Source organism: Hetaerina americana, unplaced genomic scaffold (genome assembly GCF_022747635.1).
Source record: "Hetaerina americana unplaced genomic scaffold, ioHetAmer1.1.p SCAF_9, whole genome shotgun sequence".
Lineage (NCBI taxonomy): Eukaryota > Metazoa > Arthropoda > Insecta > Odonata > Calopterygidae > Hetaerina > Hetaerina americana.
Window position 1 is genome coordinate 43403346 of NW_027287538.1, and position 18890 is coordinate 43422235.

The 18890-nt window shown below is 38.4% G+C and overlaps 1 protein-coding gene across 1 annotated transcript in view; it reads right to left on the reverse strand.

The window, feature by feature from the left end:
- Window positions 1–18890, reverse strand: part of amon (prohormone processing protease amontillado) — a 535895-nt gene that overhangs the window by 216761 nt on the left and 300244 nt on the right. The window contains exons 3-4 of the mRNA XM_071597507.1: window positions 13876–14010; window positions 11658–11766 (exon numbers count right to left, since the gene is read on the reverse strand). Of these exons, the coding sequence (XP_071453608.1) occupies window positions 11658–11766; window positions 13876–14010 (244 nt within the window). The remainder of the gene's footprint in view (window positions 1–11657; window positions 11767–13875; window positions 14011–18890) is intronic.

Consider the following 18890-nt stretch of genomic DNA (forward strand, 5'->3'; position numbering starts at 1 on the left):
TTGCCCGTTAATATAAAAGTACAAAAAATTTCTCTTTTCCTTTTCTAGACGTCGAATATGAAATTTGCTTATATTAATATAAATGCAACTTGGATGAATTTAAGGATCCAAGAATAGCGGAATTAAAAATCCGCTGTGGGAAATGAAGGCGAACGAGGGACACCGAATAACTAATGTCACCCCGAAACTACTCACAGATTTTATGGACAAATGGGTTTATTTATTATCTTCATTGTCCGTATATGTGAAAGGAATAATTTTTTAGAGCTGCGAAACTTGGTCTTTGTGTCCAGAGGATGTTTATAGATTCTACTCCTATTTACTCTACGGGGTACCCTACAAGTCACGGCTTGAATTCGGCCGGGAATTGTGTTACCTGTGGCTCAACACTCCAGGCATGTAACATCAAAAATCAGGTTTTTTATTTTGAATATATTTTGTATGTTAGTGGATTTTCCGTTCGATGGAGTGTATTCATTAGAATTAATCAGCTAATTGATTGGATTAGACTGGGTTCTTTTTAAATTTTTCTGGAGGATGAAAAAATGAAATAAAGAGTGCGAACGAAGAAGAAGAAGCGCTATACATGGTGGGGGGAGGGAAAAAGTTGTGGGAGACATTCATAGATGGCAGGAAAATTGGCTACGAGCAAAGGTGGACGGGAAATTGTTGAATTAGAAAGATGGTGGCTGGAAATTATTAAACAGGTTATTTGAAATGATGAAGGAAGGTATTATGCATGTGGGGTTAAATAAGAGTTGGTGTAATTTTGGCTTTAGGACATTTAGTAGTGTTCTGCGGGCTTGAGAAGGGTACCAATGCTTAGTATTTTGTTCCACGAGAAGCATAAATTAATGGGTAGTTATTAATAAAGTTGAATAGATAATTTCATCTGCATCTACATCGTACCCTGCAAGCTACCCAGGAGGAAGCTGAAGGTGTTGCCTCACCAGCCTTCAGTAACCGCATTATATGATATGGGAGTTGATCCGTGAGCATAGGGCTTGGACGATGCCATCATTTTCTGATCGGAGGCCCTGGTATCGATACCGGGTGACGCCTCTGGGCAACCTCTAATTTACTAAAGCTGAGTGATTTTTCAGGCAGCAGATCTTCCAGGAGAAGCAGGTAGCACAGGGAAAGGTACTGGACACCCTACCCTGCTGTGTGAATTTCAATTTTCGTTGGGCTTAGTGTCAGTAACGCTGTACCCTCGGCTACAAACCATCCTTCGGGTTAATTACTGTGTCATTTTTAATGATTAAAGAAAACTTTTATCAGCCAATCAATTTTAACAACGTCATTTTATATCTTTTATTATAGCTTTTTAAGTTTGGTTGGTTAAATTTTTGATTTAAGTTAAGCAGTTTTTGTACTTGGGTAGTACTCTGGATAGCAGTTGGGGCATTAGGAGAATAATTACGTCAGCAAAAGAGGCATTAGAAAGAAGGTAATAATTGTCGTCGGGTACACTGAGTAAAGATGTAACCAAAAGATTAGTAAAGGCTTTAATTTGGAGCGAAATGCTTTACTGATGTGAGACATGTCCTTTGAGCCAATAGTGCGAGCGTAGTTTGACGGCTTTTGAGATATGGATGTATCTGAAATTTGAGAAAATAAGTTGGACGGAGAGGAAGAGAAACGCTGAGGTTCTAAGTAGGGTTTGTAAGTAGAGGAAGTTGCCCGGTGAAATCCGTAAAAGGTAGAAAAAGTTGGCGGAGGAGATATTTGAAAGTAGGGGAATTTTAAAAGCTGTGATAGAAGGGAGAACGTTTGGTAAGCGGGGTTGACGAAGGAATAGAGTAAGCACGAGGGCAGGCAGAAGTTACTAAGAAATGAATAGAAAAATAATGCAGGGCAAAGGAAGAAGGTAGTTCTCGTAATACTTAGAGGTAAGTAGCCATTAGGGACTGTCTGAAACCTACCAATAATTAATAAAAAATCTTTAAATGTATGAAATCTTTATATATGTACAAGTATGTTTTACTTGCTCTGCACGGTATCCCACGGCAGGAGAGAGTCAGAATGACCACTTGAGACGCAGAAGAGATCTATTAATAATAGCATAATAGGTCCCGACGCGGTTATATTTATATTGAAAGTCTGCTGCAAAAGGGGTGCATGGTTAATGGTAACCATGGCGTGGGACGTAGAAGAGTGGGACTCTCGGCTTTCTCTCTCTCTCTCCAAAAAACCCTCCATTTCCCTTTTTTCGTCACATCCGTCCCCCTCTCATCCGTCCTCAAACTACGCTAAAATTAGAAAGTAGGTTCCCCCCACACACCCTCTTTTTTTAATAAAACTCTCAAGTTCCCTGAATACACCCGCTCGAGGGGAAAAAATAATTTCTCCTCTCCCGCTTTCGCGTTCCTCTATTGTTTCTCGCGTCTACCGCGTCACTCGAGCCAAGCTCTCGCCTTGCACGCGTCAGTAATTCCACACTTGCCAACAATTACGCAGGGAAGGGATCGAGGGATGATGGGGGAAGGAGCGAGGGAGAGCTTTTGGGAGAAGGTCGGAGGATTGTCGGAGGGAGAGGGCGGAACGAAGTGAGTTTCCCTTGATTGAACGCATAGAGTATCATCCCCTCCTCCCCGTGCCCTATTCCCCGGTCTCCTACGCTCCTCCAACACCCCCCTCTACCTCCAGCCCTTTGATTCTTTGAGCTCATTCTTTACTTTCAAAACGAATGGATTATCTGGCAGACAACGGCTAGAAAATACCGAATAGGTGTTCACACAATGAGGTGAAGCTGACAGGATCAAAAAGGAGCCTCCGGCTGCATGGTTAGGCCTGCGTAAACATTTCCTTGCTCCCGGTGTTCTTTTCACGGACGACCGCAAAATTGAACTCGAATTCATAATCGTAATTAGGATATGTCGGGATCTAATTATGCGATTTATGCATGACATCATCGGGCCGATTGGATTTTAATTCTGCGATGCTAGGAGATTTTACGAAAGCAACCAATTAGGTTTTCATTCACTGAGTACCTAATTCAGAGATGCACTACGTAATGAGCAAGATGGTCTTGTCAGAGGATAGATTAATTGAGGAAATGCAAACAGCTATTTTAATCTAAATTATACCCTAACACTAAGAAAAATCTTCTGGCGAAATAGATTTGAATATCAATTTAAGCTACAGCTCACAGCTGAACGGATGGATTGTCAGCTTCATTAAATGAGTTGAGTCGGGAAAAATTGAATACTGATGGTTAGCTTATTGCTATTATTGTAATTTTACCCTCGACTTTTAAATCTGGACCATATTACAATACGTTGCTTTGCTTTTACTCTAAATGGTGTTATAAATATTCTTTAATAAATTTAATCTTTTCCTAATTTTGTAATCACAACATAAATAGATAGTTTTTTAAGACCAAGAAGCAGGAAATTTGTATTTTCCGTTGATTGGAGTGATAAGTAATTGGAAATGTTTCTGCTAAATAGCTAAATAAATAAAAAAGTTGTTAGTTCGGTGATGAATATTGTAAATGTATATTTGAGGAGAGTGAACACTCGCACAAAAATATCCACAGCTACATCTACATAATGCCCTGCAAGCTGCTACTCGGGTGTGTGGCGGAGGGTGTCAGTGCATCATCCATACAAGTAGCTACATTTGTACAGTACATTTTTTTTACCCGGAATCAACTTAAACACGAAATTATAACGATAACGTCAAACTCACCGACTAATCTATGATTGACATAGGAGTTACTTCATGCGTGAATATGTGCCTGTGTTGGTGCATATGAGAAAATATACATTAAAATGCACGTATGAAAATTATTATTTTTGAACCGGAAATACGGAGAATACCGTTGTTTTTAAGATATGATCTCTGTAATAAATGGTAATTTAATAGTAGTAGTTAACTGGTCTATTAGTAATTACAAAGAGGCTAAACTCTTCATTAAAAATTGGATTGTATTGCAGGAAAGTTACGCTTTTACACATCTTGGGAAGGCGAGCCAATAAAAGTTAACCATACTCTCTTAATGGAATACAGTTAGTCTGTGGATCCTAGCTATCAGCGCTAAGTTGCGTTAATTCCTTGAAATAGCCACTGGATACGTAAGTTCAAATGGAAGATAAAATAATTTTTCATCATGCTGTTTCTGTATTTAAAAATCTTGGAGAAAACATTTTCACTCTTCAGTTTTCTTCGGTAACGCGTCCTGAAAATTATCCCTGGTTTTTTCCTTGCTCGTAACATACCTAACCGTCAGCAATTTGCATTATGGTCAATAAATTTAAAAAACGCCGATTTCGCTAAATTGTCGAATCGGTGAATGCATTGTCTGAAGCAACTGTGTCGCAAGCTATCAGAATGCATCATTACGCTCGTCACTCTCATTCATTTGGTGTGCAGGTTTGCATTGTGGAATGAAACACAAAGTCCATGCTGTGAGAATGCTTCGTGCGGGAAGATTAAAGCAGCAAGGTCACCATGGTCCACATGATGAAGATTTGGGACAAAAATTTGAAAATGAATGGAGAAAAGCACCCAGACAAGTGAGAAAAATATGTCAAAGTTCTTTTCACATCCTCGTTTCGCGCGAAGGTACTAAGGGAAGGGAAGAGAGGAGGTAAGGGAGGTCAATAGTGAAACTCCCCCTAATCCCGCAGCAAGCTTTTAATGGCATGAATCGATACACATCATTACAAAACATCCTTCTTCCCTCGTTCATCTGTGTCTCAAATATTTCATTTTATCATCGTAGGTCTTCTAGTTGGCATTAACGCAGCCCCCGAAGCGACGTGGGTGCGGTGGCTTATGTACCAAGAGGTGGTGCGGTACCCCGAGGGGTAGTGACAGGACTTGTCAGTGGTATCCCGATCCCTACTTGGATGCTATGTGGAGAGCACTTCAAGTGGAGTGTGCCGTCCGTCGGATGGGACGTTAAAAAATGTGACCCCTTGGCGCATATCGTTAGGAGTAGGCTAATACCGATACTGGGTTTCTCTCAACCGTACCTCATAAAAAAGAAAATGATTTGAACAAATAGCATTTTGTGGCTGTGAACATTTTACTTACTAAAATCTTTTAATCTCAAAAGCTGTTGCTTATGCCGACGCTCTCTTCCAAAGTTTGCTTCTTTGTTTATTCACGCCAATCAAATATTACTGCTGTTTCCACGTCTTCCTAAAAAAATATAATTTGGTATTAATTGCAAAATAATATTTATTATTGAAAAGCCGAGGGTTGGAAATCGCATTGTTTGTTTGACGTAATCATAAAAAAGAGATTCTCGAATGAGCAGATGTGAATGAAAATAATAAAAAAAGTCGTGATCTTACTACAGTGACTCCATATTTTCGATGCACTCACACACATACACACACACACACACACAATTATCAACCCGAAGGTCAGTTTGGTGGGTCATGGTAGAGTTCACCCAATACTAAGCCCCATGCGGCATGTGAAATTCGCACATCAGGGTAGGGGACCCAGTTCCTTTCCCTGTGCCGGTTATGGTTTCCCAGGAAGATCTGGTACCCGAAAAATCACATAGTTTGGATGGAGCTGCAGGTGCTCAGAGAGGGGCCGGGAATCGAACCCGGGTCCCCGGTGAGTAATCCAACGCTCTACCCCCTGGACAACTGCGACCCATATATTTTAGATATTTGACCTAAAATATCTCAAGTAACGAATAAAAATGTGGTTTCCTTCGCGGCTGTAGCAGTTAGTTTTAAGAAAAAAATCGTTAATCAAAATCGTTTCGGATATCATTGAGAAGGAACGCCGCCTACAGTGATGAATTTGAGTGGATGTCAAACGAATCTGCGCTCGCTTCGTTCAATTCACTTCAATTGCGATTTGTAGTTGCTCCTGTCTTATCCAATCTTTATTGTTGCGGGCGGTCTCCCGAGGTGGTTCGTCACAGTGACGTCTACGGAAGTGGGACGGCTCGATCGGGCGGGCGACCCTGGAAGTGGGTCATTCGTGATCGAGCCACGTGCTTCGTTGACCCCGTGAGGAGAATCCCCCTGGGGACTGTGTTTCCTTTTGATATATCGCCCGTCCAAAGGAAGGCTGGAAAGAAGGATGGACACTTTGTGTTCTATTTTTAAAGGGTGCTGATTTATGCTGGGAATTTCGACGGAGTAATTGTTCTCCGTTAACTGCATAACGATTAACGGATTCCCATGGTCAACCTCTAAGCTACAACGTGGCATCTGTACTTTTCAAGGACGTGACTTTTAAAGGTGTTTTGACCCAAAAACTTACGGGGATATAAAAGATTTTGCCCTTAGGAGGCCATGATCTACCTTTAAGGTTATTATTAGCAGATATTTTGGGATACGACTTTTTCACTTTATTTCTACTCCTCGTAATACTTTATATCGCTGCAAGCTGTTAACAAAGCCATTCTATTTACATCATAGTAACAATGTCTTTTTTCAAAGAAAGAACTGTTAAATCTAAGGTAATATAGGTGTTAATGAGCCTGTATTTACGATTCTGATTACTTCCTAACCCCATTTTAATTGGCCGTTCTTCATGTTTTATGGAGAACTATACCACTTAAGTTGGATACAGTTGAATGTTATCATTTACGTTTATTTCTATGCCCGTTCATTACTATTTTTAATCAATCAAATATTCTCGGTTTTAAATCATATTAGCGTTTCAATGCAACAATTTCAGAGTGTAAAAATCATTCGCCTTGACCGGGATTCAAACCCGGATCCCTCAATGTCCGGTCGAGTGCTTTAGCCAGTTAAGCTATCGAGGCGTCCTCTTAAACTCTGAAATTTATGGAATTCGGAATTTTTGGAATTTACTTTGGAATTTGTCATATTAGCTTTTTAACTAAGTGATTTTGCTTTTTTAAATGCTTACCTAAAGTTATTTATTGACCAGATTTTTAATTTAGGCCAGAGGTGACCAAACCGCGGCTCACGGGCCTTATGTGGCGCAGAACTGCCATGATTGTGACAAAATAAACAATGCTAAACTGACATTACTAAATAATTGACCTTTTTATATACGCGTGAGCAGCTATTTTCAATTATGAAGTACACGAAGAGTAAAATCAAAACAAAAATACATGGGCTCTTTGAAAGCTCACTGAGAAATGCAACTCATTCCAATCCAATGCCAATGTGTTGAGATTTTTTCAAATATAATATCAAATATTCCGCAATGCTGTTCTTTTTTGCTCATTATTATGAAAATATTTTTTATGAATTTTATAGTTTTTATGCATATAATGCATGTATATGTGTATTTTTAATGAAAGTTTTTATTTAAGGTGAATATTTTCTTTATTCGGTATCACGAACAGATATTTTGCTCAATGATAATGTAAAAATATAAAAAAAGATATTTTTACGATTTTAATAATGTAAAAGCTAATGTAATGATAATTATCCGAAGATCTCTTTTTGCTCATTAACTAGCTTAAGTGTTTATTATATTTTAAGTGTGTTGCGCAACAATTATTTTGCGGCCCAGTGGCTCAGATAATCCAAAAGGCTGGACATTTTAAACATATTTTAATTAAAGTCGGGGCATAAGTTCTGGGGTAGCGTTAACTTTTGCGGTGCTCATTAAAATTTCAAGAGCATGAAATGACTCTACATAATTTGGCTGAGTCGCAAAGCTCTCTCGTCGTCCTACTCAATTGTGAATTCTTCCTCGCCAAATGTTGAATTTAATGTATGTTACTAATTTGATTTAGAATGAATTTAGTAGATTTGTTTCCATTGCACTTATTAAAAAAAAAGATTAAATCCTTCATTTTAGATGAATAGACCACTGTTTAATGTGGCGATAATCACTGGACACAGCTTATTAATACACGTATTTTCATATAACCTGCGTCTTTAAAAAAATCGTATCACATGAGCCTTCCTCTTACTCTCCGAGAGAAGACTTAGGGCACGTAAAGCCGAAGTGCCGATCAATAAAATTTACGTTCACATGGCAGTATTCTATCCCGCAATAAAGGTGAGAGATGGTTTCAAATATGGCTTTTTGTAGAAAATGTGTGATCCATTACAACTTTGTGATTATCCGTAAGTAGTATTAGGCGTTACGGGAGGGGGGGCTTAGCTGCACCCATATTATATTTACTATAATCACATCTTGCGGCTAATTAGAATAATATAAAGGTTAATTTAATATAATAAAATTTTTTGAGCATCCTTCATTTAAAAGATAAATTTGCAGTTTCAAATAAAAGACAAATTTTGTTTTCATTAGTGTTTTTGAAAACATAGCTAAAAAGAGATAAATTAATCAATGAATTAGTCGAAAATCTGCTAATTGCAAGCAAGGTGCCGTCCAAAAAAAAATTGTGCAATTTAGGGGGACAGGCAGACGCAATCAAAGACAATTTTTAGACATAGTCAAACCTTGGGGGAATAGGACTCCAGGCCTTTGGACCGTTTGAATGGAATGTTTGACGTTCACAGCTCCGAATTACATAGTTCATAGTAGAATAGATGATTTATAATATCAGTAATTGTGTAAAGAAAACATTCCACAAAATTATGCCTGAAAAAGTGTCAATACAAATAATTTTATTTTTAGATTATTTCTGTGATGAACCTTCAAGTGCAGAAGGACCCCCGAGGAGGCTTGCGGTTTATTGTGTAGATTTAAATAATTCGCGATACAATAGATAAGTGACGAGCTAGATTGGAAATGAATGACGTAAGAAAAAATTGTGGGATATTGATTGAAAAACGGTGATAGGTCCTCTCTAATAAACACTTGAGAGAATCTAATTCACCTTCCTGATCACGTAAAATAAAAATGGTATGTCTTGCGTGTCGGAATGTTCCAAAACAGGGTTAACGAAACCAAACCAAATTAATCAACCCAAGAGTTGATCTGATAGGTGAGTGCAGATTGCACCTCGTACTAAACCCTGCGACGCTGTGAAATTCAGGCATTCAGGCTAATAAGTGGGAAAGTTCATTTTTCTGTGCCACCGCGCGTGATTTCTCAGGAAGATCTAGTACCCGGAAAATCACACGGCTTAAGTTAACCTGAGGTTTGTCCAGATTTGAATCCAGGGCCTCCGACGACGTATCGGTAGTCAGAGGACTCACAAGGCTCCCTAGCAAATAGGGAAAAGCATGCGTGCCGATTTTAGAAGGGGGTGCTGCGTTAAAGATACAACAGTCAACACTTGAGCATGAAACAGAAAATACGCCCCACATAATTACTAAAAAGAAATGGGATGGGAATCATTTGAAAATGGGGGGATGCCACATCAAATTCATTCAGCGATTTAAATGTAGCAGAATTTATTGAAGTATCGAGGTAAAATAATACAATCCTAGCACCGTAATGACAATTGAACACATCAATTACTGTTTTCCCCAAATTCGCTTACAGAGTTCAGTCAATAATATAGAGAAATGCTAAATCAAGAAATCCATGAATATATTGTGGAAAATTTCCACAAAATAAAACTTGATACAGTTCTTTCAGCTTGGGAAAACTGACAACATGTAAGGAATAAAACGTAGAATAGGTAGATTCAAGACCTTATTCTCTGAGATGAAATACACAACTATAACCAACAAAACGAAGGGAGCATCAACATTTTTTCACACGTCTTTCCACTCAAGTTTTTTCATTGCTGCTATCCCAGCATCCTCAACCAAGCGACTTTGAGTCGGTGTATTCTTGAGGCGTGGGCTTTTTTGGAATATAATGGCTCGCGGACCGGGACCGGGCGACTAACCTTCCCGCATGCCGCGACAAAATATTTTCGCTCACGCCGTAAAATCCCGAGAGCCGATTTTTTTTCCGCGCTAAAAGAAGTTTTGGCATGAGTTTTTATTTCTATGGCTGGCTTGAAGCTAGAGAAATAAAAAGCAGAGCAGAGAGGGGGGATGGGAGAAATAAAATAACCACGTCAGATATGCGAACAAACGGAGATAAGTCGGCGTGGCCGTATCGTGCGGCAATTCCCTCTTCAGGGGAGGAAGATAAAAATACCCCTGGGCCCGGGATTATCAAAATATGAGGAAGGTTTGGGGGGAGGATTGGAGAGGGGGCATGGAATGAAAAGGGGGCGTGGAGGTGAGATTAACCTCAGAACAAAAGCCTGTCGTTTAAATATTTGATGGCACGGGACTTAAATTTAGGAGGATGAAATCGCTAGCTTGCTCATTTTACCTTCCCCTCCCGCCATATGAGACCTACGGGATTTAATCATCACTGCCGGCCGTTAAGTCCTAAGGGATAGCCATGATTTAGTCTTGCACGGAAACCCCCGTGCTCTTGAATATGATTAGAAAATACCTCTACGAGGAAGACCCTAACCCACCAAATTATTCTGGGTTCTTATATTTTCTGTTTTTAGTCCATGATAAATGTATCGGTTATTCATTCATCTGTGTCATTTTTAGAAGACGATAAATTCGTGGCGTTTCTTAATAATACCCGCAAACGTCTCTAGCGTGCTCAGGAGCTAATTTGAAGTCGAAGTTTCTATATTGTCCATGGTCGTGAATCCCACCGTTTTGTAATTATTTTGATTTGAAAATAAAACAACAGTAACCTTGACCGCACTTGCGAATCAGCTTCAGACTGCGAATATGCGAATTCCGTTTATTTGAAAAATGGTGAACTTTGGTCACAAGCATCGGGAATAGGATGTGTAACGAAGTGGCTTGTTTGATATGACTGAAGTTAATAGGTTCACCTGCTGCTTCAATGGAATAGCTGGATTTCGTTGGTATGAAGAATCTCATAATAATTTGCTCACAGTCATAACGCTACTTCAATTTCCCCACGTCATAAAAACAACTGGAAAATCGTTTTCTTTCGAGAAAGCGCTGGGGCGAGGAAGACGCAGAAATGGTGTTGTACCCGTACAATATCTTTGGGGCGACTTCAACGCTCAATTTCGTCTACAAATGGCTGCAATTGTATTCCCGCGTTGAACAGAGGAAAGGGGAAGCAATTTTTAATGTTCTTCACTGTATCACAAGAATTGGTTAGATAGATAAAATGAGGTGATTTCCATTGATGAAAGATTTTATTACTCATTTTTCCTCCACACAATCATTGATCGCTTGAGTAATTTTGAGGGTAAATTTTTACAAATAGTCTTTGCTTTAACGAAGAAGTCAAAAAACAAATTATTATTTCCAACGAGAATACGATAATCATGGAATAACATCTATCAAACCACCACCTGCTCAGGAAAATGATGCAGATAGTTTTACATGAGTCAGGTTGCGAAATGTTTTGAGTTTGCTGAGTTTTCGATCTGCCAGTAAATAGGATCAATAACCCAAATTTTAATATTGATTCCAAAAAAATTGAATATGCCAACCAGGAAATTAATTTTGATGCGTGAGGGTAGAAATCACATCGCATAAATCTGGTCAGAGGAGCCATTTTATTCCTTTGTCCTGACTGCGATTTACACGAACTTTATGGTAAATTACATCGCGAGTTACTCCAGATTTATTGTTGTCACCCGTAATGTTTTAGGCATGGAAAAATTATGGGTTCATTTAACTTTTCTCTCTTTCGAGGAAACCCTCTCGTTGAGCCGCACTTGATTCAGACGCGGTAGTGCACGCTATTCGCAAAAGGGATCTCGACGTGTGCTACACTACGGGGTGCATCTCCATTGGTTGTGGTGGGCAATCGATTGTTGGAACACTCACCGTCATCCATGATGGCCGTTGTGACGTTCTTCCCGGTCACCCCTTGTGCCCATGCTGCCTCCACATTGAGGTCAAGTTTCGGTTTCCCTCCATTCTGACCCGTGTTTTTCTGAAACGCAAGTGAGAGAGAGAGAGGAATGGGTTATTGTACTCGTGCATATTCAATGAGTTTTAAACCGAAAACGCCCGAAATATTTATATTTTGGACGTCTTAATTCGATTGAGCAAGACTCGTGTTGTTGATGGCTTTGCATCCGAGGTAATAGTACTCATGTTTCGCAAAATGAAAATTCATATGGTTGAAGTGAATGCTACCAGGAATTAATTTTTGTTGAAATCATGAATATATTCACAGTACATATGTATCCCTAGGGTTTTAAGAGTGCTTTAAATATTGCGCTCAGGAATGTTTTTGAGGTAAAAATAAACGTTTTTGTTTTACATCGTGCTAATAAAACGTTAAATATTGATGGGAAGCATCTAATTACTTTTTTACCATAAATATTCTCAACCTGCTTTCATCTGATAACAATTCATCCGATACAATTTTGTAATTTACCATTCCAAAAATGGGGCTTGTGATATTGCATGTTGAATTTTCTAGGAATTTTTTCTCAAAAATTGAATAGGAGTTGAAATTTTACTTGCAACAAAAACAGATGTTTTGCTGCCTCCTAGGCGGATGTTGTTCTTACGACAATATTCATACAGTCGATTAATTACCAAATTTTAACCACCCATACTTGTTTGGTTTTTATATAACACACAGTCTATTATTATTATTGCCAAAAATGAAATTCCGCATATATTTTCATGGTAACCGTGGGGCGATATGTTAACAGGCTACGGAAACTCATCAATTGTAAAAGTTGAATGAGTTATCCATCTTGCCTTTTTAAAATAAATAGGGATATTGCTATAAAAAATGCATATTTTGCATAAAATTTGATTTCATTAGTATGAAAAATTTACTTGTGCTTTTGCACTAATACAATTTTGTGAATCACTTGATATCGAAATCACCAGATGATTACTAAGTACAGCTAGAATATCACTCTTAAAAATAGCTTACAGTAACCCTCCAATCCATTCTGTTCACTTCCTCATAGCCTTTAGAAATCCTCTACCATAACTTGCTTTTTTTACTCCCCCATGGAATGTATCTGTAATTTTTTCTTCACTCCAAAGGTTCCTTATATTACAGGATTTCCAAAACTGTTATATCGGAGAATAATCCTCATTAGTTTGTTTCCTTCTGGTCCATCTCTTCCGCAACCGAATTTTCAAACAGCCTCTTGAAAAGTCACTCAGCCTATCCGTTTTGTCTTCTTCACTGTTATCGTGCGGCACATTAAGTTCGTTTCTCACCTCCTTTTCTCGGCTGGTTTAATCCTCTCAACCACGTTCCCCATGTAAGTTTGGCGATTATCATTTAGCGTTTCCTGTTGCTGAAGTAAGCGTCATTTTCTGGCAGTAAATGATCCTTCCAATACAGATCACCCTTCTCATCATGCTCTTTTAGGTAATCTTTCGAGGTTCATGTGGGAATAATTATTTTTTCCCTTTAATTCTGATGGAAAAAGCCATAGTGAATTCTTTTGCCATTGACAATGCGGTCCCTAATTTATTTGAACATTTTTTCCTTGCTACGACTCTTTGCCATTGCCTTCAGTTTCACATAATTAAAATAAGCATTGTTGGTAACCAAAGATCAGCTGATAAATACGTTGTTCAATAAAAAATTGAATTTCACATGTATATAACGACAATGTTTAGGCTTAATATTATGACAGTGCCCACTTTGTTTGCAATGTTTTCAATATCCACCAAGTAACTTTCCACTTTCCAATTTCATTATCTTAATTTTCATTGGCATTGTCATACTTTTATGAGGTTGGCCTGTGTATCAGCGCCGAAGTCAAATTCTGCTGACGTTCACTTTTTTAAAATATGCAAATAATTTCTCATTCTTATACCCATGCACATATACCCAATATTTTAATTTTTGTTCGCAAATTTTTTTAAATGCGCACGAACTGAATTAAAAATATATTTTTGATTGGCTCTCACACGCATAACGGGATATATTTTATTTTCCTTCGTTTAAAAAAAAATATTTTATCCCTGAAGAAGTTTCTTTTTTCTACACTTATCCCTCCAGTGCAGTACACAAAAGGGCGGATTACTATGAGAAGGGGTTACATTGATTCGAACTCACCAAGTACCACTGGAAAGGAAAGTACGGGTCCGTAGGGTCACGATGCGGCCTCAACTTCACCAGATTCTCCACCCTGAGCGGCTTATAACCTCTTTTGACTCTCTTGAAGCCCGGCTGCTGCACTGCTACCTGGACCTGAGGGTAAGAAGAGAAAGGGAGAACTTTAGTAATCAGCTCGAGTGTTGCTCGGTTGCCGCCAACCACACCGCATCCCTCGGTACGCCCTCTGATTTGTAGTCAACAGAAGGCTTTGGGTGCTCCCTTGCGCAATCAAAGCACGAAGGCTTAAGCCCTGCAGTGGGCGCGCAGACAAGATGGTTAAGTTATCGTGATTGTATTCTCTCTCGAGAAGTCTTCGCTTTGCGGTCCAAAGTATAAAATTACGAGATCTTATGACCTTGCGAGTTGATGTCCAAACACATTGATTTAACCTTCTAGCCATATAATAATCCTTTCGGCCTAACTTAATAGCGAATCTAGCTGAGAAAACTATCTCTTCACACGGGAGAAATTTCCTTGCTATGCATGCTGTTTTTTTAATGAAAACCCGACACTAATTGAGAGTGAAACGTGGCCATTCACAATCAGCGTATTATATGAATTTTTCATTGTTTTTCTTTGAAATGTTTTGTGAAGTCTTGTTTTAGATCTTTTAGACCTTTGAAGATCCGACGAAAACCAGTTTCCCTTGGCATCCTCTTCATCAGGCTTTCCTTAAAGTTAAGCTGGTCAGAAAACAAGAGTAATAAAAACGAGGTGTACTTTATAACATACTAATTGATGGTTGCAATCTTAAAAAGTTATATCCATATACCACCTATTTTTCCAACAATCGGATTCTTGGAGATGCATTAATTTCCTAAAATTTCTAAAGTTTCAATGAAATAATGATGATACGCTTTCGTAGTTATATATAAACATTGATTTGTTTGCAAATACTATTCTGTTAGATTTTGGAATCTTATGGTTAATGGTTAAAATGATAAAAATGATAATCTTTGTTTCTGTGAATCTTGACTCATTACTCTCCTATTACACGTAAGGATGGTTCATGTTTTCCTTCTTTTCTTTGCTCTCATATGCTCTACTTATGTAGAAAACACCTGCGTGAGGGTATCCCATGTGCCAAAATATGAGTATTCCCTATTATTTAATAAGCTATCCACGGATTTGTTTCGCAAACATATTGTATTCTTTTTAAATATCTTGAACTTAGAATCACAGAGGAGCTAACTACGGCTAAGTTTTTCAACCTTTGACAGGTTTTAAGTCTTAGCATAGATCGATCCGTCAAGTGCATAGAGGATTAAACAAATTATCTCAACATTATATAAAGGTGGCTAGAATTAGAAATCTGTATTGATTTCAAAATTGAAAATGGAAATCGAGGTTTTCTTTCATTTTTGTCGATCAAAGAGAATCTTGCTTATTCAGTTGATTTTAGTAGTGTTAAGTCACTAAGAAACATAGAAACAGTATTTTTGCAGTCATCGGCGAGTTTATTGTGCCTTAAGTGACATTGGACGACTATTACGTAGGAAAAGCGGAAAAAAATATTATTGTCAAAAAATCCCTGAAAAATGTAATTAATTCTATTTAAAACAATTGGTTAAATCGCCAAAATGAGGCAATGGTATTTTCGACATAAATGTGATTGGGACGCCAGAGACAAACTCGGAGAAGACTGAAGGCTTGGAGGGTTAGATGAAGGAAGAAAGGATGACTGAAGGCTTGGATGAAGGAAATACTTGTAGAAGTAGGATATACTTTTTAAAAAGCGGTTAAGGAAAAGCTTTAACTACATATATTAATTTAATAAAGGATATTTTAATCAGCTTCGAGATAAATTAAACAATCACAGCACTGACGCAGCAAACACTTGAAAAATCATTTTCCAAGTGTTTTGTTTCTACGTGATGGTATAATAAGATTGTATGTGATAGGATACGAGATATATAAAGACGGTAGAATAGGGAAGTAGAATTGTCGTTTAGGGTGCAAGAAAAAATTCACTCAAAGTTTAGGATACTATGAAAAATAATGGCGAAATTCAAAAGAAAATTTTTAAAGTGAAACGGATCCAAATGATCCACAAAAACGAAGAGGAAAATACGTAAAGCCTTACTCACCATTAAAATCTGTTACGCGAATATGTAATGTATGGCACTAAATGCAGACTTTGTGGAATGCTCCGCATTCTGAAGGGGGAGAAAGCTTGGGCAGATCTTAGGTAAGAGGCGGGGAACCCAAATTTTATAGGGAGAAATGATCACAAATTTAAGGTGAAATGCCGGGCACAGAGAACAAATAAAAAAAATTTCTTTTCTAAATAGAACAATTGTTGATTGGAACACCTTACCTGCAAAAATATTCGAGCCCTTTCCTAACAGAGTGTATACTTTTAAGAAAAGATGTAAGGTATATATGTAATAATTTGATTGATGTGTGGTGTATTGTATTATCTGTAATAGCTTAATTTTCTTTTTTCTTGCTGATTAATGGTTGTAAATGGGATGGGGATTCGCTTTTTTTGTTAAAGAGATTTGTGTTTTGAAGTCTGATTTTATCTATTATCTTTTGTGATTATTTGGGACTTGTGTGCCACCTGACAATGTCTGTCAGCACATGTATATTTTTAATAATAATAATAATAAATCATTTGGACCTTACGTTAGGTATGCAAGGGAAACGTCTCACCTTATATTCTTAAAACACATGAAATGACAAAATTGTCACAGACAATGTAAACAAAGGCAAAATACTAAACAATTTCTCTCATAACATCTACAACAAAAATCTAAGTTCCCCCATATACATGAAGAGCTCTTGGCCGACATATTGCCCCAGAAATGAATAGAAAAACAACTTCGAAATATAAAAACGTATTAGGCACGGAAGAAATCCCCAAAATACTACTGAAGAAAATCGCTGAATACTTCGCACCTTACTTAAAAATAGCTGTTGCAATTCGTTAGAAGAATGTTCACCAGCTCGCGAATGGAAGCTAGCTCACATAAATACCTCTACAAAGGGATAATCCTTAAAAATACGATCTAATTTCTTTAACATCAATATCCTTTAATACGAGGTCTGTCAGTAACGGATCCAGCCATGATATATTTTGAGAAAAATAGACTACCTAGAACAATGAAGCCTCAGTACCCTTCAAAGTACTCCCCTTCAGACCTTACACATTTATTATATTACACGCGTCTATTCCACTTTTCCAAACAATCGGCAAAGCCCTCTCTTGGAGCGGTCATCAGCTACCTCGCCGCATTCTCTTTTATCTCGTCAATTTCAAGAATTTCGTTCTGAAGTTGCATAGGACTTAATCCAAGCCGCAAACGATGACACAGGTATTCTAAAAAGGTCATAATTGGAGATGAGTAATGGATCTACGGCTACGACTGTGAAACAAAAGCCCAGTCTTCCCTACAGCCGGTCGACGAGATAAAAGAGAATGTGATGAGATAGCTGATGACCATTCCGAAAAAAAGACTTTGCAGATTGTTTAAAAAGAGGAAGAGACGGTGGTATATAGTAAATGTCTGAGATTCCAAGGACAGTATTGCCGGAGAGAGCTCGTATATTATGACATATAATTGTTAGAATGTAATGGATTTTATCGACGGCAGGAATACAAATTTTACCCAAGATCACGAATATATTTGCTCGAAGACTAATATAATCGCATAGCAATACTAGTATGCAACCATTTATGCATGATGTATGTTGGCACAAACATGTATGTGACTTTTGCACAAGTCTTTTCGTATATAATGTGAAAGTATAAACGCAAATGCATTTAGGAACTAATATTTTTGCCGTACTTATTGCCACGCCCTTACGGCGAATTACGGCGTATTATGTGGATGCAGTTGAATCTGTGTGTACTTTTCGGCACGAAAGTTTCCTGAGAAACGACAGGCTGTGCATGGAAAAATACTGGTCACCAACCTAGTGATACTCTGAATTAAGAATTTAACTGTCCGCGTAGGGCTTTCGGGACACGATGAGCTCTACGCCTAACTATCGTGCCAACATTCAAGTTAATTATTCTAGTTGGTGGCCTTTTAACTTTAAAATAATTTCAAAGTATAATTCATTTTTAATTGAAATTTTTCTCCATCTACTGGTTCATATTTTCCCCGTTGTAAAATAAAAAAAGCCCATCAGTGCCCCGTAAAATGTTGGATGCATGTGGGGAATTTCACGAGACCCGCTGTCCACTACGAAAGCCATGCCTTTGGCACGCGTCTAAATCAGCTACAAACACCGTGTCATATTCATAAAAATCATAAACACCTCCTTTCCAGGGGACAATATTCCCAGGAAACCCACCCACTGCTGTGCTTGTCTTCGTAACGTGTGGAGACGTGCAGGTCCACGCCACGAGGGATAAGGGTTCCTTGTTCCCAGTCTTAAATTTATTTCCCGGGAGATGCAGAGGAAAATATGTGTGAGAGAGGGAGAGTGCGAGTAAGGGAGTTGGAGAAAGATGGAGAAAGAAATGGGGAAGTTGAGAAAGGGAAAGGGGAAGAATTGGACTAAGGGATAAGGACGAGAAGGGAAAAGAACAAAAGAAGAAAGATTAAGTGCGCGGGGGAGGGGGTCGAGAAAAAAGATGGTGTAAGGGGGGCCTTCGATAGTTACATTGTTCGTTTTCTTGGCTCACCTAAGGTGAAGGCTTTTTCGCTTCAGATGAATCTTCCCCCAATGTCTAGTAAGTGATGCTGTTACGTACCTAACGATGAAGAATGAACATATTCAATAAATATGTGTAAATGCGGGGAAGATAATGCGCGCTAATCAGGATTGAAGGGGCTACGGATGCCCAGCGGGCTAACGCCTTTGATGAACTGATCGAAGTGGAGGGTGATAACCTTTTTCCCACCCAAGCCTTTTTCAGGGCACAACACTTTGGAAAGCCAAGGATATCACAAGGAAAGGAACTGAGCTCTAGAATCTTTACTTACATCCAGAATATCAGTTCATATCCAATGGTGATTTTG